This window comes from Rhea americana, unplaced genomic scaffold, assembly GCF_003343005.1.
Source record: "Rhea americana isolate MKP2758 unplaced genomic scaffold, rheAme1 scaffold_5, whole genome shotgun sequence".
NCBI lineage: Eukaryota > Metazoa > Chordata > Aves > Rheiformes > Rheidae > Rhea > Rhea americana.
This window is the reverse complement of record NW_028186645.1, coordinates 2,312,377-2,334,940: the sequence shown is the minus strand read 5'-3', so window position 1 is coordinate 2,334,940 and position 22,564 is coordinate 2,312,377. Positions and strand designations below refer to the sequence as shown.

The window sequence follows — 22,564 nt, the reverse complement described above, 5'->3', positions numbered from 1 at the left end:
AGTTGTCAAATTACAGTCAGGGGAATTATATTCCCTGAATTTATCTCTCTGCAAAAAATAATCCCACCAGAATAGAATTTGTTAAATTCACRGGTAGAAGTGCTGCTAATGTTGTCCCCTGTCTTGTTTGGTCAGTGGTGCAATAACTTCCTCCAGGTGAGAGGTTATGTGCTYTGGGTAGGGCTAGGTGTAGGGCTTCCTCCTCATGCCTTACTGCACAGTTTAGCCCAGACTCAGAGGCTTTCTGCTGTAGGAGTAAGGCTAACTGAGGGCTTAACTGGGAGCCCACTGAAATCCATAACCACTATGTGATAAAAACATTTTTTATTYCTTGTGATTTCTTTTATGATGCCACATGTGAAGAACTGGAATGGAAACGGATACTGACTGGCACTGACATTACAAAGTTAATTAATCTGGGACTTGCTGCTGCTTCTCTTCTTCTAAATCATAGAGCTGTCATTGCTCAGCTAGGTATATTAAATATTGCCACAGCTCTGTAACTTGTGTGTCTGCTCCGATGCATAAATCACAAAGGAAAAAAAATTCAGATGAGTGGATAAATTTATATATGAATTCATTAGAGTTAATTTTAAAAATTAGAGTTTTTCTGAAGAGTCTCAATTAGAATATTAATGTATATATATCTGCATTGAGAGTGCTGCTGAGAAGGTATTTAATTCCCATCAGGGATACTCTTCAGTGATAGTCTCTTGTATCAATTGCAGTTTTGGTCCTTGCAGAGAAAGACAGTCACCCTACTATGGCTGCAATAACTGTCCCTCGGGAGGGTTCTTGCCTCATCAGAGGAGGAGCTGGGGTGGGAGGGACCTTGTCACTTCAAAAGGTTTAGGATGTAGATCCTAGGCAACCACAAGGAGCCTCCATCTGGCCCAAAGCTGAGTGCATGTTTTTGCAGCATGGGTGCTGCAGAAACCTAGTGGACAAAATTATTTTTCATCCTGTATCTTAAATAGTGCTTTTAAAGGGAAGGATCTGATCCAAACAAAACCTTCCCTCAGTGGAAGGCAGCTCCCTACCTGAATAAAGTAATGGAAGCCAGTGAAGGAAGGACGAGTTTTATCTTGATGAAGATTGCCTATACTGGTGTTGGTATTCAAGTTAGTGCTATGTTTCCTTAATGAGTTTTATTGATGTGTTCTTGTCCAGGTGCTGAGCACTGCAATGCCAGCTAAGTCACGATCAGGACACCTCAAGCATTCAGACTTGTCTTTAAGAATTATCATAATCTGATTCAACGTCAAAGATTCAGCTAGGGTTGTTACAGGCAAGTATGGTCCTAACATGTTTGGCCTAGAGACTGTTGTGTTAGGCATTAAAATATACGTACCTGTGGCAAGGTGGTTTACGCAGTACCAAAAGACTTCCCCTAAGACCACCTCTATTGTCACAAAGTGTCTATGCTCTGTGCAGCCTACAAATTATATTCCATCTTCATTTTCTCAGTGTTCAGTCCTTTATCTTCCTACTCCAGGCTTGCCTATACCTCTGCATAGCATAACTGATTTTTCTTGTGTCTGTAGTAAGACTCCAGATTCCRTCAATGCAGATTAGCAAGGCTTTGCATGAGCAGTATATGCTGATATCACACCAGTGAGTCTTCCAGAGAGGATCCTGGGTGGTATGATGATTGAGAAGGCAACTCATAAAGTACTTAATAAACACTTGGTATTAAAGTTTTGTGGAACTGCTGGTATAGAAATGTGGGCCTGAAGCCTATTAGATACTGAGTTTAGCATATATGAAGAATTTAGTTTTGTTGATATAAGCTGCTACTTTTAGCCTAGAAAGTTGATTATCTTTTCATATTAAATGGAAGAAAGACAAAAATCTGATAGCTTGTTAAGTTAGAGTGATTAGGTGCTGCCTAATGAGCAGGTGTGAGGTCATGTTTAATAAGTATTATAATTATTGTAATATCATGATAAGCATTAACATAAGTTGGAAATAGATTTAAATGAAAAACTTGGATAGCCTGCAAGAATTAACCCAATGTAAAGTTTAGCAAGTGCTTGGGGACATTAATGTGTAAAGTAGATAAGATATTTTAGAGCTGCTTTCTGCTGGATGACATTCATTAACCCCTGACCATCTTGCTTCATCAAACCAAAGGGGTTGAATTACTTAAGAATGTGGCTGTGAACACAGAAAATAGTTGTGAGTTGTTCTTGCTTTGTCTTGTGCCTGGATGGAGATGGCTGCTTTGATTTTAKGGCAATAAAGGCATGTTAATTCACGTCTCTTACTTCTCCAAAGTGAATGGTGGTGATTTCACAGGGACAAAATAAAATCTAACAAAGCAGCTAATGATTAATTGACTAGGCAGTCTGAGTACCCAGCATTTGCATGGACTATGACTTTGTGATTTTTGCTTTTATCAGCTTCTAAACCTGGGAAAAATGAAAGACAGCAAGAGAAGCTCTGCTAGATATATCAAGCTGGTGTCATTAGAATCCTCTTTGCCTTGTGATTCCTAGGAAGGGTGGAATTCTTGTTTGCCCTATCCTACCAATCAGAAGCGTTTTGTTTGGATCAGAAGCTTATGGGGATTTTGCTTTGTAAGAATTTGTCTTTTATAAGACAAGTTGCTTTATGAAGTAAGACTTTATAAGAGAATAATTTAATAAATCCATTTTCACTTTAAAACTTAAATTGCAGATCTATTTGTTAAAATTGCTTTACTTTTGGGGAAATAATTATTTTGAGGCAATTAAGAGATTATGGGCAAGAAATTTATAACATAGATAATAGCTTTTGCAGTTAAAGGTTAACATYAGCACTATGGTTTGGAATGAAAATTGAGATAGAACACATACACATAACTGCTGGTAGGGGATTAAAATATATGGTTCACACTTAAGCAAATTCTCCTATCACAGTGGATCTGTAGATAATGGTAYATCTTTTCTTATTGCATCATTTAGGACTTTACTCAGCACAGTATTTAAGTACACACTCAAATCATTCTGAGGTCAAGTTTCTACACAAGCATTTATTACTTCGTTTAGGAAGCACTTCTGAGGGAATTAARATAGACTGAGAAGTGATAAATACAGCTTTGTAAGAGAGAGATCCCTGGGATCAGAAGGTTAAAGATCTTGCACAGAAAGTGGAGAATTGCAATAGAAGTTTTTACAGGGGGAGAAAAAGCGCCCCCCACCCGCCCCTGCCAAGAAGAAAAGATCTAAAACCAGCAACTGAAAAGGGCAAGACTGAACCTCACTTGGAAGAGTATCCTATCCACTAGCAGCAATGCCTTCCKTTGCACCAGGGTTCAAGTTATTCTTTTAAGCTTCAGCTAAACACAGACAGATAGCTATTACGAATACAGCTTTACTAATGCAGTCATGGGGAAATATCAGAGGGGAAAAAAAGAGGTTGGAAAGAGTGACAGGCTGTTAGAGAATGAATTGCTAAACTTTTTTTTTTTTTTTTTTACAATGAACCATTGACAAAGACATAGAGGAAAAAAATTTAAAAAGGATGAAAACCTTCTGATACTGTTGTCAATATGAGACCGTGTAGACAGGAAAATACCAAGGCAGAACATGCACAGGTCAGCATGTCTGGCTCATGGTCATTAGAAACTGTCGCTTACACTGAGGACTGATGTTGGACCCAAGGTACTTTTCAAAACTGCCTCAGCCCTCTCCTAAAAGGTGACGTAGATCTTAAAGGCTGGAAATGAGTGGTGTATGGGAAATACAGGCTTAGAAAATTGCAAGCAGAAATACTGAGGCACCTCAGATCTAATAATTTTGAGAGGGGATATTGGAGTCTGGCAAACCTGCAGCTGAAACTCTGTGCAGAAGGACTGACTGAACTAGCACAGGACTTGACAGCAGCATAGCTGAAAATCAGTCATCGAGATTGCCAGGAAGTGGAAAAGGAGAACACAAACTGCAGGAAGGAGGAAGAATAAACGTGCAGGGCTCAAATCCATTGTGAGGGAACCCAAARCTCTTTGCGATCAGCCAGTATCTTGCTGTAAAGTGGTGACAAAATTACCACAAACACAAAAGCGAAGTATTTGAAAAAGTAAGKGATAAAAGTGGATTGAATTGTTTAATTGCTGGTTGTAGGATATCAGCTAAGGGGCATAGTGTCTAAAATCAGACAGAATCATTAGATGATCTAGTCTGACCTTTGAATATTATCTACTCTGTCGTTCTATACTGATAGAGATGTTAAAAGATGGAGAATTTTCAAATCATTTCTCTAAGTATTTTGTTCCAGTGGCTGAAAATTGTACACGGGAAATCAGGCATTGGCCTTCAACCATTGACTTCTGTTATGTTATTCTCTGATAGATTCCTGAGACCTTTAGAATTTTATTTATTTAKTTAGTTATTTATTATTATTATTATTTTTTCCTGGCAGTAGCAAGTGGCTGGGGCTTGGTTTGGCACCACCTTCCTGTCTACACTTGTACTGCAAGTAGAGTTCAATACCGTGGGTGTTCCTTATGGCCTGTACTCATCCCTCTGTTCCTGCTCACTGTTTCCAAGTCACGCTTCTGGAGCTTACCCCTATGCAATGCTGTGGCTAGTGTATAGTTGCTTTCTTTTCAAATGCACCGATTTTGAGGAGACCAGCTTCCATCCTATAAATACGGCCTGGCATTGTTTGCATCAAAATGCAAGACTTCAGATTTGGCTGTGTGAATATACTTGTTCATTGACTGAGGGGCTTTGCTTATGGATATCTCTGAATAGCTATACCTATCGTTATTCAGGATTTCAGTGTTTGGGAACCTTCACACACAGCCACTCTGATCTGCACAGTCCCCTCCTTTCATTGCACTGCCTTTCGGTACGCTGGGTTTGGACAAGTCAGCATTCATACTAAAATATTCTGGTGTTCAGTGGTAGAAAGGGAGTAGGACATTCACTGAAAAGAATTAGAAACAATTAGAGGCCTGAAGGGAGTCTCTGCCAAAGAATGACTGAGAGGGTCAAATCTGCGTAATTCTTCCAAGTGATATTTAAGGAGAAAGATCATAATAGTCCGAAAGCRTTACAAGGTTGTAAATGTGAAAGGGGGAGAATAATTGTATAGGCAAGTCCAAGGATGTCAGTTAGTATGTTAAAATTAAACAAGGGGAAATTAATYTAAGTAGCTGTATAATCTTGTTTTGTGATAGATTTTGGAGTGGAAATTCTTTTTCATTAGAAGTGCTGGAAGGGGAAAGGATTAGTTGGAAAAATTTTCTGGTTTGGAAGAAGAAGATAGAAACAGTTAGAACTGTTGACTGAAAACTACCTATTTTTGTCATGACTTTAATTTAGAAACTTAAGCTATTTCTGGACTTCTGAAGCATTTCAAAGAAAGTGATATTTGTTATTCGAAATTACTGAGATTTTGATTTTTAGCCTTACCTTGGGATGAGAGACTATTTTTGTATCTGAAAAAAAAGCATTCGTTCTTCATGAGTTCATAATGCTTAGGCAGCATTGTTTTTCTTAGCAAGTTATACCCTATTTCATAGGTATCTTTTTGTATTCTGTTTTAATATAAATTTGGTGTGCCTCAGGGTGATCTATTCCTTTTGTTTTTCCCTGATCCATGTTCTGTGCCATTTATATTTTGGTTGTGGTTTTCATTCATTAAAATGAGATTTCTCATCTTCTGCTTCCTTGCACTATTGAAGAATTGCCACTTATTTTCATAATCCTTTCTGTTCTTTCTTTTGGTAAATGAAATAGTTAATCAAAACAAAAAATTCTGCTCTATGTCGCTACAAGCCTTGCATAAGAATTTGAATACTTCAGATGTCCTTTGGAATAAATACAGTGAGGTTTCCTAACTGTATGGAGATATATCAGCAATTTTATAATGTTTGGGAGAAAATTAGGCTTTTCTGTCATTGGGAAAAGCTATTTCAACACAAATTCTCAGGCACAGGAATGGTAAGTTCTTTGGCCGAAGAACTATTGTTCTGTATTTCTGGACATAGTTTGATGGACTTGTCATCATTTTTATTTGCATTAAATGGAAGATGGAAATAAGATGTTCTTAGGTCATTGTTCTAGATATGGCCCTCCATGATTAATGTCCTTGAGAAGATAAATACTCTGAAAAACACTGTAACAGTCAGGCCTCCCACCCATTTGCTCATAGGGTGGAGAATATTCATTTGTTCTTCCAGCTTCTATCATTTTATATAACTGTAGCCATGTCCAGACTTTTAAAACTTCAGTTGCTATTAAATCTGTACTTGGACCAAACACCTTGTCTAGTGGTACAACAGAGCCCTAAGTCACCGTGCACCACAATAAGTTGAGAGTTTAGTCCAGAGACACCAAGTGAAGAAAACTGCATAGTTGGTTTTAAGCATCTCCAACTGCATATTCCAAAAATCTATTCTGTCACTGAGTTTTTTGATTGATTTAGTCTCAGTGTAAAAATTGAACATATGCAAAAATGTAAGAACAACAATGCAAAGAAAAACAGTATCTACTGTGAAAAAACTGAAAAAATTTCTCTTGTCTTATACCCCAGGTCTCCGTATGGTTGTCTCAAGAAATCACAAAAAAACCTGCCAAAAAATGAGGAAATCCTTCRTTATAACCTTTCCAAGTTCTTTTTGATTTGGAAAAAATAAAATCAGCAATGGTTAAATTGGTTAACTTGAGTGAAATTTTGGGTGAACTATTAAAACTTTTTTCTAATGTTCACTGAAAATAGGCAAAATTACCATCAGCTATTCAGATTAAAGAGAAATTTAAAATATACAACACATTAAAATTGAGTAATTTTTCTAGCTTTTTTGATCAATTCAGCAGAAATTTGTTACAGGGTTACATATTGTTTTGTAACAGAACTTGCTACAGAAAAATAAGTTACAACATTATAGCCTATTTGCCATGAAAAAACAGTACTGATTGATTGAAAAGGCCATTTTCAGTCTACATATCAGTGCACCTAGTGTGGGGAAAATGAGCTAGGCAAAGCATAGAAATAGACTTTGCAGTGTAATGAAAGAATTTAATAGAACAGGATATTAAATAATCAGATATCTAATACCTTGCAGAAATTTTATTTTGTATAATTATCAAAATATCAGTTTAGTGTCAAATAATGAATGATATTATAAAAAATCTAATCTGATACTGTTCTCTGTTTCAGTAAATATCAGGATTTATTCTTCTGTAGCTTACATATTTTCTTAGGTAAGGTAAAAGGTAATTTTTACCTCTTGAATGCCAAATACTAGTATTTTTGAAAAAAAAAATGAATGTTTTATCTTAGAGATTGTCTAAATTTTATATACCTCCATGAGTCAACAGTAAGATTTTTTTTTCCCCACTATCTGCTTTTTATCCTAGTTGTTTCAAGGGGAGGTAATGGCTTTTCTGGATCTCCAAGTTTGTTTATTGCAGGTTAGATTCTGCCATAGAAACAGTTGGCCCTGGGGAACTTCATACTATGTTTTTATTTTATTTTATTTTATTTTATTTTATTTTATTTATTTTTTATTTTTATGAACTTCAATGGAATTATCTGTGGCATAACCTGGTACTGACCGCAAGGAAGCATGGCAGCATAGAAACAAGAAGTGGGTAACACCTTTTGCACTGAAGTAAGCCTCACCTTAGCGTTATGTTGTGGCTTGCTTGTGTGGTATTATTAACTACCGTGGTTCTCCACAGTACTTCCATAGAGCTCTGAAGAACTGTTTCAAAACAGCCCAGCAAGTACTTACACACATTAATCAGATTTTTGTACCATCCGTGAAGAATACAAAGAGCAGTGGGAACTGTTGCTGCCAACCGCGTTGAATCTCTGGCCTCGTGGTTTAAGATGCTTGTGTGGGAATTGAGCACTTCCGACATGCTGGCTCGTAGTAGCTTACCGGACGATTGTTTTCAGAAAGTCATCAGAAAATAAATATTTTTTGAGGATGTAATGAATATTAGGTCATCCTTTTAGCTGTATCAGAAGGAACTATTTTAGATTTCCATAATGTTCTCACTGATTATAACCACATATTGCACTAACTAAAGTTTTTTTTTTCCATTCATGAGCCTGTAAGAGTCAGTATGTCAAATACAGGATGTGTCATCAATGGATACAACTTTAAAGGGTTATTAAAGATTTATTGCTGTATTCTGCCCCTAACTGAGCAATGATCCAAGAGGGAAATCCACAGGATTTGCTTCTCTCTCTCTCTCTCTTTCTCCTGCTTTGCAAGAGGTGCACTTCTCAGTGGTGAAATGGTAAGAACTAGAAAATTCTAAGGAGGATTCAGAAACTACAGATGAAACAACTATGACTTTTTCGAGCCAATGATGAAACTCCCAATGGCTACAGGAATCCAAGTTAAAAAAAAAAAAAAAAAAAAAAAAAAAAAAAGAGAGAGAGAGAGAGAGAGAAAGAAAGAAAAAAAGATCTGTATGTTAGAAATACCTTCCGCAATTGCCTCTTTTTTTCTCTATATGTAGTTTGGTAATAGTCCTAAGAGCCTTTATCTAGGAAAGTCAGGGATGTGTTAAGTACGTATGCAACATAGGAGGAGATTAACAGGTTTTCAAATATATATTTTTTTCCTTCAGTCTGCAGAGTGCTGCCTAATGAATTTAAGCCTATTGATAACTGATTTATTTTCCTTATTTGCCTTTCATCTGTCCATGCAAGGCAGGGCCTTATACTCCCAGAGGCCACAAACTGAAACCCAGTGCTCCCTAGTTCGCAAAGAYGGACTGCTTTAGAAAGCAATTTAAAACAGGAGCTTTACTCACGAACTTTTTCTGAGCCTGCTMGCTGTGCTGCTGCCTGTGTAAGAACAGGCTACATGGCTAAATAAGGAGCCTGAAGCTGTGGGTTACTTGTGCTGTCCCTCAACCTCAGAGAAAGCGCTAGCAGAGAGATGTGCACTAAGAGGATCTTCGTATATCCACTGGTTTCTCTTCTGAAATAAGATAGAGATTGGAGCTGGGTTGCAAATACACTGAAGTGCTTTGTCTTGCTCGGGCATCTCTTTTCCAGTTACTACAAGGATTTGCTGGACTGATGCTAGTGCAGAACAGTCCCATTCATATGTATTGCCCAGGGCATGTTTTAATGAAAGAAAAAATCAAAACATCTCCACTGGTGTCTTTTATTAAGTAATGTAAAATACAGTATTAATTATGACACTGCATGCATTTTAGACAATATAAATGCAAGCCTACAGAAAATATGTGACAAAGAAACCCTCAATTACTTTTGAGGTAGTATACAAGGGAAAATAGGAAAGCAGAAACACAGTGGATTAAAAGAACAAAATATTAGTATCACCTTGTGCATACATTAGTCACTCATAAATACATTTGTATGAAATAAGATACAATTCCATTCTCATTAAAAAATAGACTTCTTCAAATTCACCATTCTTTTGTTGTGTTTTCACATGACATTTTATGGTATTTTATCAGGTGGATTTATTTTTTGTCACTGTTGTCATGATTCTACCCTTTTCCTCCAAGAGTTTAGGCACAGATGGCCTCATGCACAAAAATAAATAAGAAACCTGCTTGAAGGGAAAAGAACTCTGCTCAAATAGCTGAGGATAGTCTAATAAATATCATTTTGTTTATAAAAATATTTCAGGTTTATAAAAGAGGGGAGGGGACAGTATCCCATGTGGAAAGGATGTCAAGTGAAAAGTGCTGTGTAACATTTTTTTGAAGAGATTTTCCTTTAAACATATAGTACCATTATGAATATATATTTTATAATAATCTTGTTTCTTAGAACCTTATTGTTCACTAGAAGTATCAAATGCTGTGTGTCTCCTTTTGTTTGTTTTCTTATTGCAGTTTTGGAAGATGCCTAGTTTAGAAGGGTTCCGTATAATTGTGCTTTTGTAAGGCTGTCCTTCCGAGTCAAACCAGTACTCCCAGTCCGTTGAAACTGCTGCTGTTTGCTGTGTATACCCGAATGGCTTCCTTGCTCCATGGAAGACTGGTGAATTTCTGCTGCCTCCACTGAACTCTGATTGAGGGACTCGGCTGAGCTGTTGGGGCTCACGTCCACATATTCTTTTCTCAATACTGGGCTACTTTCGATGTTTTTACTGCTGCATAACTGGACGGTGATCCTRTCATTTTTTTGGTCTCTTGATTCTTTTGTTTTGTAAGTGGGCAACTTGTCCTGTTTACAACTAGTGCTGATGTCAATATTCAAGCCACTGTCTGTTCTCAGGAAGCAAGAATCCACAAGTCTGCTTTGGCAGATGTCATCTCCTTCCGAGCAGCTATCCGCTTTATAACTAGCGTAGATGGGGCTTGTTCGACTGTCTCCTTTTTTAATAGGGCTGCTGTAGTATTGCTCTGAAAAACTACAGGGTGATAGCCTGCCAGTGTTCCTGTAAGAGTATGCACCAATGTCCTCCACACTCAATTGCCTCCATCGCCCAGGTAAGTCGTCTTCTGAGAGATGGGTACTCCTGCACTCGTTCCTCATTTTCTGGTTTGCTAAAGCCTGCTGTGGTGTTATGGCTGAGAAATGAAAAGGCTCGTTTGCATAAGGAGGCAGAGTCCTGGTAAAGGTGGGTGAGTTCTCATTGTCATCAGCAAGCTCCATATGCTGCACAGGTTTGGACTTGGCAAACCTGGGACTGCCCTGGTGCTCATAACCTGCAGGTGACTTTCTTTCAAACAGTTCATCTCGGTTGCTCATGTAGATTGCTTGCTGAGATGCTGTCAGCGTGTTTGCTTGGGCGTTCTCCTTTTCCTCGGATGTAACACTGAAGCTGGAATAGGAGCTGGATGTTGGCAAAGAGGTAATGTACTCTGGGAAGGCTTCGTGAGAGAAGCTGGAATGGAAACCGTCTTCTTCTACAGTGCTGTCAGTGGAATTTTGGGACCTGAGGAACCCCACGTCTTTTACTTGCGTGTCCACACTCTGTCTTCTCTCCCTCCTCCTCTCCTCAGGACAGTAAAGGGCGGTATCGCTACAGTAGATGTCTGACTTGTACTGAGGCCTTTGCCCGAGTTTTCCTGCAGAGTCCTGAAAATTGAGATCCCTTGCAGATGGGCTTGACAAATGTGAAGACAGGCTGTTTGGATCTGGCTTTTCCAGTACTTTGGCAATGACGCAMGTGGGTATGGAATCAGCGTAAGAAGTGTGGCACAAGGGGACAGAAAGGCTGCACCCGTGTTTTTCCAAATGGATACTGACTCTTTCCTGAAAGTCAGATGGCAACTGTAATATAAAGAGATGACAAAGGGGATAGGAGAAAAGGGTACATGTCAATACTGGTACCTGCTTGGACTTATGCAATATTGATGGATGAGTGCAATTTAAGACATTACACAGTTCACTGTATACAGTTCTTTGACTAGTTCGTTAATTCATTTAGCATTGGCTGCAATTTCTGTGCATTTCTGAAAATAAATGTAATCAAATAACTTTATTTAACATTTGGAAATCTTCATCTGCACCCCTGTGTGGAAAATACTATGAAACCAAAAGGAATCCTTCCAAAATAATTCAAAACAAATGACACAGAGAATGTAGTAAATAATGATCTTTAAAAGGTAGGTATGGAAACAGAGCCTGCAGAAACACTGCAAACTATATACAGGTGTGGTTTGCAGTTGGAACATGGGGCTGCTGAGGTCTCTGCTAGGATAAGGAGAGATGAAGAAGGGTCAGATTATATTCTGTTCCTCTTCTGCCTCTCTGCCAGTTCCTCTTGCCTGCAACACACTGCCAAACTGGCTCCTGCCCTTCAGTGTTGCATTTGATAAAAATGCTACTTGAAGAGGCCAGTTTCATGGCTACTTGAAGCAGTGGTGCTGGTTACTGTGAGAGGGGAGAGGTTCTCTGTGTTGGGGGAGAAGGAAATCAAACCAGCTGTCTTACCCCAGCACTCAAATATTGCTTGTCAGATCAACAAAAAGCCTCTCAAAATACTCTCTTCTCCCAGCAGCCTCYAGCTGACCATTTTTCTAATTTCTTACTAAATTGACAGAAATAAGAGCTAAGACTTGAGCCTACATTACAATTCCTATGACAGACTACCAAAAATTAATCAGTAAGTCTACTGGGCATAAGAAATCACACACATTTTGGAAAAAGTTAGGCTCAAATCCTGTGAACAGTGATTCCATCCACTGTTTTGTCATGTGTACCAGAAGAGATTGAGAAATTGCATTYGTTTGGTGTGGTTCAAAAGWCCTACTGGTAATACCAAGTATACTTTCCAGTCAAATTTAGTTCTGTCAATGATCAGACAGAGATATAGCAGAGGACTGTATAAGAGCTATGTCTCAGGTTTTCTTGCTGGAAATTAAAAGAACTCATGTTTGGACTAGGTTTGTAACTTAGTTTATAACTGCAATAGCTCTGATATTTGTTTTGATTTACACCACCTAAGAATTTTGCCCTTGAATAACTGGCTGAACTGATTGACTCACYATGGTGAGTATGTTTTTATAACTAGAAATTAAGTTTCTGTAGTCCTCCTTACCGAATAATGGATAGTTGCCGTTACAGTCCTCGCAGTCACACTCCCTCCCTAAGCTTGTTCCTCTGCAAGGAAGGAATGCAATCCTGTAACCACTGAGGCCTTCCCTTAGGGAAGAGAAACTTAGAGGTGCTTGCTGATTGTATGATCTCACATCATACAATATATGAAATCTCTCTCTCTCTCTCTCTCTCTCTCTCTTTTTTTTTTTTTTTTTTTTTTTTGCTTTACTGGGATTTTTTTGCAGTGAATTTACTCCCCAAAACTCAATGCATTCAAAATATATCATGTTGGGAAATGGTATTCCTGTTAGTGTGGAGTAGGATGAGTGTTCTTGCAACCAGCAGACCTTAGCTCATATATCTTCCACTGGAAATAAGGAGAACAATATTGCCAATCTGCTGGCAGACAGCAATATTAATCATAGTAAGCAGAGATGCAAYAAAGATTGAATAAACAGACTGCAAAATAGAACTGCTGTGAACTGCTATTGAGGTGTGGAAAAGAAATACAAATCATTTAACCTGAAACTGTTGTGTAGAGTAGCTGTTATTTTAGCATATCATTACACTGCTATTTGATCTATTTTATATGTATTATTTAGATTATGAAATGTGTTAAGAAAAAGAACATTCTGTATAATGCTGCATACTAAAATTACTAAAGTGATGCTGCTGTCATGGATAATATACAGCCCATTGTCAAGCACTATTTGTATGTGTAAGGAGTTCATTGCCAGTGACAGTACATTCAGACTTGCTAAATTAATAAGTGCTTGGAGTTATGAGTGAAGATTTTGCCTATTTGATTGATTGTGTGACAGTCTGTGAGAAATAGTGGGGAGATCTCAATCTGTGATATTTTTCTGTAAGTGGTTTCTAAGTATGTTCGAGATCCTAATTCTTGCTAATGGATATGGTGCTTTCAGGTATGAGTAATGCTATGATGGTTTCTGGACGTAAATCGCTAATGAAAGTTAGTTACTGGGGGAGTGTGTGGGAAACGGGATCAAGATACTGGTTAATGTGGAAGTTCTATCTCAGTTCAGGGAAATAACTTCCTTGTTTGACAGATTTACCCTTATTTACCAGAGTTATTTAGTGCTGTTAAGCAGTCTACTGGCTTAGAAATAGTTTATACGTTTCACATTGTTTTGCAATGTCCTGTCACGTAATTGCACTAAACTGACAAGATGGATAAAGCGAGTGCTTTTGCTTAGTATTAGTGACCTTCACCATGGCCTTCACATCTGGAAGGTGCTCTTGCTTTGTGCAGAGGCTTACTTCCCAAAAGACAGTCTTGTTCGCTAAGATAATATTTGCCTATCTTTTAAGGAGTCTGTTTCTCAAACCTAGCTTCCTTGGAAGGCATGATTGTTAATTAAAGTTTACACCTTGGAAATCAATCATCCCATGCTCTAGTTGCTTTAGAAAAATCTATTTTTTTTTCTGTCAGTCTATTTTAAAATTCAGGTTTGTAAATTAGTTGGCCTGGAAAATAGCTTCAGGAAGAAAACTGATTAGATCAGCATCTTTGAGGCCTGCAGGTTGTCATTGTTTCCCCTCTTTCCCTCCCGCCAAGATTTTGCAGTCTAGAGTTCTCAGCACTATGAATTTGCTGAAACCTTTGTTTTTCATCCTGATCAGTGCAGGCTAACTCTATTGAATAGCAGAGATTTTGGAAAAGAGTATCACCAAGTTCCATCACGAGCTGTGATTTTGTTAACAGCTCCCTCAGCTATGTAGAAGACCAACAAGTGTACATCCACCCTCCCGCTGTTGCTTACAGGGGAAAATACATCAATGCCTTAAGGGCAGACAAGTTCTGGGTATGTGAAGAATCGTCCATTTTCCCTGAAACATTTGTTTCTCCAAAGAATTATCATGCTTGGTTACGTTACCTCAGAAAGCTTATGTGCCCTGTCGTAATTCTTGCTGCACTGGAGCAACTGAGCAGCTAAATTGCAGTCCTTCCTATAGAGCTCCTAAAAAATGAAACAAAACCAAATAAAAGTATCCAGTTTTCTTAAAGTTTGCATCTAGCCTGTGGCTTCCAGCCTTTCTCCCATTCCTGAGCAGTCTTTTAAAAATTGGCTTTGGGGAAGTTAAGAGCGTACTTGAGCTTTTAAATTCAGTGAGATTTTCTGTATTTTGCAAGGTCTGGGGATTTTTGCCACTTGGCTCTGTAAGAGAGGATTAAAAAGTACCAGATAGAAAATTATGACAACTGTTACTTCAGAACATTAATCTGCTTTTCATAAAACAGACACTTGCTGCTAGAACTGGACTATATACTGTTAACATGCATGGAACTATGAAGATTAAAATAAACATGAGCTTTTAAGCAAAAAGAAAATTTAAGAACAAACGATATTTATAGAATGTCACCTGGATCAGCATGGAGATACTACTTTAGAAAATGCTAAAATTATCTCATGAGACTGTGGAGGAAATTCATTGCAGATGTATTTTGTATTTTTAAAAAATGTCCTTTGCCTCTTATGAATTTTTTTTCATGATTCTTAGCTCCTCTCATATTTTGCAGAAAGTAACTCTATGCATATTAAATCTCACTGCGGATATTTGATATCACAGAAAAAGATATTTTTACTGGATAAGAAATTATCATGAGAATTTCACACAGGGAAAAAGAGATTTTAAAACAAGCTGGTTATACTATTTTTGTGCTGAATGGCTCCTGCAGCATATTTAATGGGAAAACTCAGAAATTTGCCCTCAACTCCATACTTCATCTTAATTTAATTTGATACTGTATCTTCCAATCACTGTCTAGGTTTCTGGATGTAAGAGCTGTGTTGCTGTTCCTGATCGAGGTGCCATCAAAAAAACAAAGTTGGCTTCAGAAGTTGATTTTATAGGTTAGCATAGATGAGATGCACAAAGCATAAAAGTACAATGGACAGCAGCCTGTGTTCACCTATAAACATTATACAATGTTTATAGAGGGGAAAAATGTGTAATAGTGAAGTGATTARAATTGTCCTGGTGCTAATGTCATTGTTTCATTGCACAAAGATTTTTAATGTTCCACTTTTTCCTTTAAAAAGTGATGAATTTTCTGTGAAAAGGAAAAGTGAAAATTCATTTGCTTTGAAATACCATTTTAAAGGTGGTCTGTAGTAATAGGCTCAACAAGGTACTCCTGGGATTAGTTTGTTCTGAGGAATGTGAGGAACAAATGTATATTTCTTAACATCTTTAGGTAATTTATATCTTCATATTCAAGTGCCTTTAGATACTCTTGGGTGTCCTTTTCTTCATGCGTATGTGAGCCTTAGATATGCACCTTTCTGCCTTGAATGTGATGGAGGAATAGGTTTCATTCATGTAGTTCTTGAATTTTATATTGGTACACAYTATCTTTATTCCTGAAAACAGATACCAGCAGTAGAAATCCAAGCATTCAATTTAAAATCAAAATCTGTGGCATGTACATGTGATTCTGGCACATTACACGCCCCCTGTGCACTTAATGTATTGCTGCACGATGTATAGCACAGACAAGTATTGCAAAKCCCTCCTGGCATTACTAGGCATGCAAGAATGAAATCATTGCAGAAACTAACCCTGCCTTTAAAAGCTGTGAGGTTCTGTTTCTGTGAAGTGGTTGTCATGGAGAGTGCAAAAAACATTTTTCACACTTTATTTTTAGCAGCTTTAAAAAAACTACTACAAAAAACCTACATGCAGGTTGAATGTGCCACATGTGCTTCGTTCTCAACACTGATGGGACGTGCCATGTGACTGGAGTGAATTTTTGTTCTTTAATATTAATCTGAATGGAAACTGGGTTCCTGTGTGGCAACTAAAACAATAATTRGCAATTATGTCTAAAAGTATTTTCCATGGTCTTGCACATGTTTTTGCATCAAAAGCATCATTTTGTGTCTGCCAGTGGAATAAAGGGAAATAACATCCAGGGAAGAAATACTTGAAACAAAAACATGTTCTCTCCACGTGGGATTCTTCAGTTCAATATCATCTTTAGTTATTATGTATAATATTAAAGGCTTGTTTCATAGTCTTTTATTTAAAAAATTGGCCACATTTAACCTTTACTTTCATTTGTGAAGCTACATAATTAAAGGTAGGATTTTGTCTGTGAATTAGCCTTAAGTGTGAGGAAGTGCTACTCTTATTTGAAGCTTCTAGATCATAATAAAATTTTCAGAGTAATTCAGAATAATTCCAATATCTTGGCAGAAGAGCACTCTGTATTCCAATTCAGTCTAAGTGGTATTTTTAAAACTATCAGCAATGAAAACATTTCTTCACATGCAGACTCAAAGCTGACATGTAGTAGAGGAAGTGCAAGAATATTCACAAGAATGTTTTTTTTTTCCTCTTTTTTTTTTTAATAAATCTGAAATAACTCAATTGATTTCAGCAGAATTACTCTGGATTTATACCTGTSCTTCTAAAAGCCTAACTTTAGCCCATTGCATTTACCAAGTTCTTTTAATTATAGATATTAGAGTTTTGAAATAACTACTCTTTCAGCACAATTCCTGTAGAAATAAGGGGCCAGACTGTGAACTCTCTGCCTTTGGAAAGCTGTTAATCACATATGCATTACTATTCACATCAACAGGTGTAGTAATGGGATCAGATGCTCCCTGCTACAATTAAGAGTTCATATGAAATATGGAAGGATTGAATGTGAGAAGCTAAAGAAAAAGTATCAATAGAAACTTATCTTGTGTAGATTAACTTTTTTTCTAAGTGTTGAAGGAGTGGTATAGCAAYGAACGCTCCCCATTTCTTAGCTATCTTCCTTAGTTTGTCCCACGGAATGAGCTTGCTTGCTAGTTGCAGAATGCCTGGCAATTTTCAGCTGTGTGAGGTGCACACAGTGAACTCAGCTGTGTGAGACACACAGGTGCAGTGAGATGCAAGATGATAACTGYAAAGAATATTCCCTGTTTCATTCCATGCAGAGATAGGCAGAGAATTATACGTGAATCATAGCTGAGGAAAATCTAGCTCTCGCTCCCTTCAGTAGTCAGAGTGACCAGGTTGGGTCTGTCTTCTCCTAGCAGAGCTCGCTGGTGCTGGGCATCCCCTCCCAGGGAGCAAAGCCTGAAAGACCAGATGAGCTGCAGGAAGCAGAGGGCTCCACCATGTGCTTATAACCCTCACCATGAATCCTCTCTGCGCAGCTCTGAGCGAGGGTTCTGGCAGTCTGCTCTGCTTACGGCAAATTCAGTGGAGGGATTATCRCTATTTCCTAGAATATTTTCTCTTGTTAATTTTAGGTTAGACATAAGGGGGGAAAAAAATCAATAAAAAGTCTCACCCTGACCCCATGACTTAAGGAGAGCTGAAATTCCAGATTGATGGGAAATGGCGAACATAATGTAATTGTACAAGATGGCAGGTTATCTTTTATGTAAACAATAAGGAATTATTCTAATTACATAGGAGTTATTAAATACTTACGTTGTCTTCTGACAACTTATCTATTGTCACCTTGGCCTCTATTAAGTGATTATTGAGTGCAATTATTTCGTGGCTCAAAGCCCGTTTTTCCTCTTCGTAATGTTGACCCTGTGTAGACAAAGAAGTCAGTCAGTACTTTTTCTACTGTCAGAACATTTCWGAAAAATGTCCAAAGCTTGATATCATTCTCAAATGCAGAGAAAAGCACAACAAATCAATATTTTCCTTTTTCTAATTTTTTGCTGTGTTCACTTAGAAGGCAAGGCAATGCACTTTGAAAATGTGGAGGTCAAATTGAGCTTGCRTTTAGAAACTTACTCAAAAGGCTCTAGCTAGCATGTGAAAAAGCATTGTATTGAACAGCAGCTATTCCTTATTTGTTACAAGATAAGGTTTCTAACCTGGAGGGGATTTTTTTCCCCCTCCTTTTGCTACAAGAATGTTCCAGTCATGCTATTTGTTCCGTTTCTCATCAGGGAGGAACAGCATTATTTAACAAGGAAAGTAGCTGTGTCTGAGCCAATTTGTTTTAGCTGTTGACTGTGCTGGCTGCTTTAGAAGCCTTGAACAAGATTGTTCATTTCTCAAGATGAATATTTGCCTGATTGTGGGTTTAACATGCACTAGCAGAATGTGACCCACTGTGGGCTAATAGGAAAATAATCTGATTCAAAACTTCTTTCTGTCTACTAATTTAATCTTGTTTTACCAGTAGGCTGTAACTCTTTATAATAAATGCAAAGGAATCAGCAGGAGAAGTGAAGTGCCACTGGCCCTTCTCATATTGCATCCCATTTTCATACTGTGGTGTTTATTGTCTGCCTTATCTACCAAAAATATTTTTAATAATCATTTATAACCCTGCCTCCAGCCTTGCGTTAGTATTAAAAAGAGCATGTGTGTTGTAGCAGCATCCAAACGCACTAGCTGAGATCAAGGCRGCGTCTTTACACTCAGTACGGTACAAGAGCAGAATGAAAGGAGTTCTGCCAATTATCCACAGGGATCTTTTAGAAAGCAGTGTTGCAAATGAGAATAGAAAGTAGGGTAAACCCTAACATACATCTTCTTTATTTTGTAACCTCATTCCAGCAACAAGTTCACAATTCCCCTTTCCACTCTGGAATTGTTAGAGTAATTTGTGAAAGAATTTCTTCGGCAGGCTGATCATATTAGCTACTGAAACTTCCCAAATGCCGTATTGCYAGGGTCACAGAGAAATATTGCACCAACACACGCTTGGCGTTGTCAGTTAATTGACAGCAATGGGAGTTGTATGTCTCRAAGTCCGAACAAATATCAAGGTTAATTATGCAGCTGCAAAGCACTAGGCTATATTAAAGAAGGATGATAACATTGGAAGTGGCATCTCTTATCCTACGTTGCCGTTTAAAGAAAAACGCGTTCTAAAATAGAAGGAGCAAACCCCCAGCTTGCTCCGTAATGTGGATACGATTGAGGCATCTTTGTCACTGTCTGGTCTGGCYCTATTTTAATGTCTGCTTTTCTTTGGACTGGCTTCTCCCTGCTGTTCCAAGGATGCCCTCCTGAAAGCCCAACCATGGCTGGAGGCAGGTTGGGGCTCAGCACCTCTCCTGTTTTCATCCTCATCGCTCAGGCTGCCAGTGCTCCTGCTCACTGCGTGGAGGCTTTATTATGGAAAGCTGAGGAGTAGTTTTGAAAAGCACCTTGGGACTGAGGGAGTTCCAACCTCACCAATTTTAACAAGGTGCAGAACCTAAGCAGCTATGTTCTTTAATTAGGTAGATTGACGTGGATTTATATGAGGCCCTTAACTCTCATTGATTTTAATGGGCACTAAGCAGCTAGGCACTTTGTAATCCTCCTGGACATCTGTGCACTTCTAGAATCTGCCTCCTTTGAGAGTATGACTGAAGATTACATTTTCAAAGGTATTTAGCTGTGTAATGAGGTAGACAAGCACTATATTGGTATCTCCAACCACCTAAATACTTCGGAAAAATCTGTCCCTTCAGGTTTCTAAGTCACTGTGCTTTTGAAGGATTCAAGTCCACTGTGTACAAACCTAATCTTCCACATAACTGTTGTATTGAGCATTTTATCAAAYCTTATATGACAAGTTACAGTCAATGCCAGTGCAGCTGATCTGCTGGAATCCCCTTTGCCTCAAGTCCTTTTGATTTCAACAAGTGTTGCTCGTGTATAACTACATTGAACTTGGTTCAATACATTTTGTAGTTCAGGAGAGTTTGTCTGATCTAGGATTTATAGGCTTCAGCATAGAGTAGAATTTGTAAAAGGTCAGCGAATTGAGGCTTAGGAAGCAGTACCTTCCATCACATTGAGTAATGCTGAATCTGACTGAATTATGGTTTCATTTTATTTCAGTTACTGATAGCTTTTGGGGTGACATTGTCTAGACCTGGTGTCTGGCCAAATATGATTAAAAAAGCAAATTATTGAACTGTCAGATTCACCTTGATTCAAATTTGTCTTTAATGGGTCAGCAGATAGACACCAAAGTCACAGCCATTGCAGCAGTGCTGTGGCAGAGGGGGCAGGAGAAAGAAAGGCCAGTCCTCTCTGCCGGTGTATGTCGACATCCTTCTCTTGAAATYGCCATTGGTGACATGAGCTGAGTGTGTGCCCAACAGGCAAAACAGGGCAGCCTCAGGGTGAGCAGGACACCGAAGTGCTCCGACATACAGACCACATACTGTGTGTATACCCTGTTCAGGGCGTTAGCCAGACTGTGGCACAGCGGTGGAAACAAAGTGGCAAAGGCTTTTTCCCCTTTTTAACCTTGGGGAATTGGTGCCCTTGGGAGAAAGGGCGGAGGTAGTTCTCGATCACTGTGTTAAAAGGATGGCTGGTTATTTGGGGTTGCAACTTCAAGCTCTCCAGCTGCTGCCTGACCATCATACTGCTGGAGTTGGTTAAAGYTGATGGAGAGGAGGACACGAGTCGCAGTACCAATGCCACGTTTGAGGGTTACAAATAGAAATGCTTATTTTATTTGTAACCACATACTGAAGGACCCTTCTTTGTTCTGTTCTACAGCTTTTAGATGCTTGGTTCTTCCACAAGCCCAGTGATCTCTCTCCTCTCCTTTTGGCATCGCGTTCTGTTCTGCGGGTCTAACAACCTATCTTTCAAAAGTTAATAGTAGATTAAGTTAATCGRGTTAGTGATATGTCAATACCTTGCAGCTAGGCTGAAGTTCAACCCAAAATGCCACAGCTTTAGGGTGCAAAGGGCTGGCCTGCTGGGTGAACTTTGTTCAGAAATTTTTGTTGAATTAGCTCAGATCTGCCTTACCTCTCCCTCCTCACCCGGCACAAAGCCAACATAAAAGAATATAGCTTCATAGTGTCTGACTAATTTGACAGAGCTGCAATCATGTGCCCACATCTGAGTCTGACCAAATTTGTACTGCAGGGTGACTCCAGCAGTGCACAGCGTTGGTATTAATGATTGGGGAACCAAGCACTAAGAACCCTTGTTCCTTGCCTGTATTTAGCCTGAGCTGTGCCATTTCCTTCTGATAACGGAACAGGGTATCTGCTCTTTCCAACAGGATCAAATGACACAATGGAAGCTGACTGTCTCTATAACCTTTTATTTCATATAATTTGTACCTATAACRGCTACATATTTTCACAGATCTATAAAAGTATAAGATGGGACTTTCAACACATTTGGTATCATCTAGTCACCGGACCTGCTACCTCTGGTAAAAGTAGGGTGAAAAGAGTTTTGATAAACTCTTAAACTCTCACAGAAGAATAGATAAAATGTTGGAAGGTAACAAAAGCTGGATGAATGGATCCTCGTGAGGCTTTCCTTGCATACTAGTGGAGCAGTGAAGGGTTCTGCTCTAGTCCTTTTAGCATGGATCAGCCTAAAAGTTTGCTGTCCCTGTGGCACTGTTTTAATCTCCTTGGGTAATGATTCCTGCAGCTAGAGAGCATCCTACTATAAAGTAGTATCAGCTTCAAAGTCAAGGCTGCTCCCCGACTCCTTTGTTGTCCAGAGGGAGCTCTGAGATGCGTACAGACCTTTAGAAACCAATTTCAATTTTGCAAATAAGCAGTGCTGGCCTGTGGAAATGTCAGATTTACTTTGCCATGTTTGAAAAGGGCATTATTGTTCTTGATGTTCCTGTAAGAGGCTTTCCAATGCTACCGTGATAATAATACAGTGATAACAGTGGCCATTGAGACAGGCCAGCAGTGTTCCTCTGGAAATCTCTCTTAAAAAGTAGAACTTCAATGACAGAGAAAGAGAGAGATGAGATGGTTACAAATACCGTTGAAATGGTGCTTTTATCCCATCCTGAATGCCAGGGCAGAGGTTTATTGATGTGGAATGCAACAGAACTCTGTTGTTTCTGGACAACTGTGCATTTCCAGCAGGAAAAAAGCACAGAGGAAAAATTCCCCACCTTTCTGGACCAGTGTAATGCTATTAGTGCACTTCTCACAGAACCCYAGTCACACTAATATTAATACACTAAATACTAGTAGGTGCTGTAAGGCATCCATGAACCAACTGCAATGCATTTACTGTTGTCCTGTGGAGCATAGTTGGAGAACAAGCGCTTCTGGGGATACATTTTCAAAACAAGGTTTGTGTGTTTTATAGTGGT

General features: G+C 38.6%; 2 protein-coding genes across 2 annotated transcripts in view; one reads left to right on the top strand and one right to left on the bottom strand.

Annotated features, from left to right (window-relative positions):
- Nucleotides 1–22,564, top strand: part of SLC25A47 (solute carrier family 25 member 47) — a 209,402-nt gene that overhangs the window by 115,456 nt on the left and 71,382 nt on the right. The gene's annotated exons all lie outside the window — the stretch shown is intronic.
- The window catches only part of BEGAIN (brain enriched guanylate kinase associated), a 146,206-nt gene continuing 132,749 nt past the window's right edge, over nucleotides 9,108–22,564 (bottom strand). The window contains exons 7-9 of the mRNA XM_085317442.1: nucleotides 17,935–18,042; nucleotides 14,376–14,459; nucleotides 9,108–11,208 (exon numbers count right to left, since the gene is read on the bottom strand). Of these exons, the coding sequence (XP_085173568.1) occupies nucleotides 9,835–11,208; nucleotides 14,376–14,459; nucleotides 17,935–18,042 (1,566 nt within the window). The 3' untranslated portion in view covers nucleotides 9,108–9,834. The remainder of the gene's footprint in view (nucleotides 11,209–14,375; nucleotides 14,460–17,934; nucleotides 18,043–22,564) is intronic.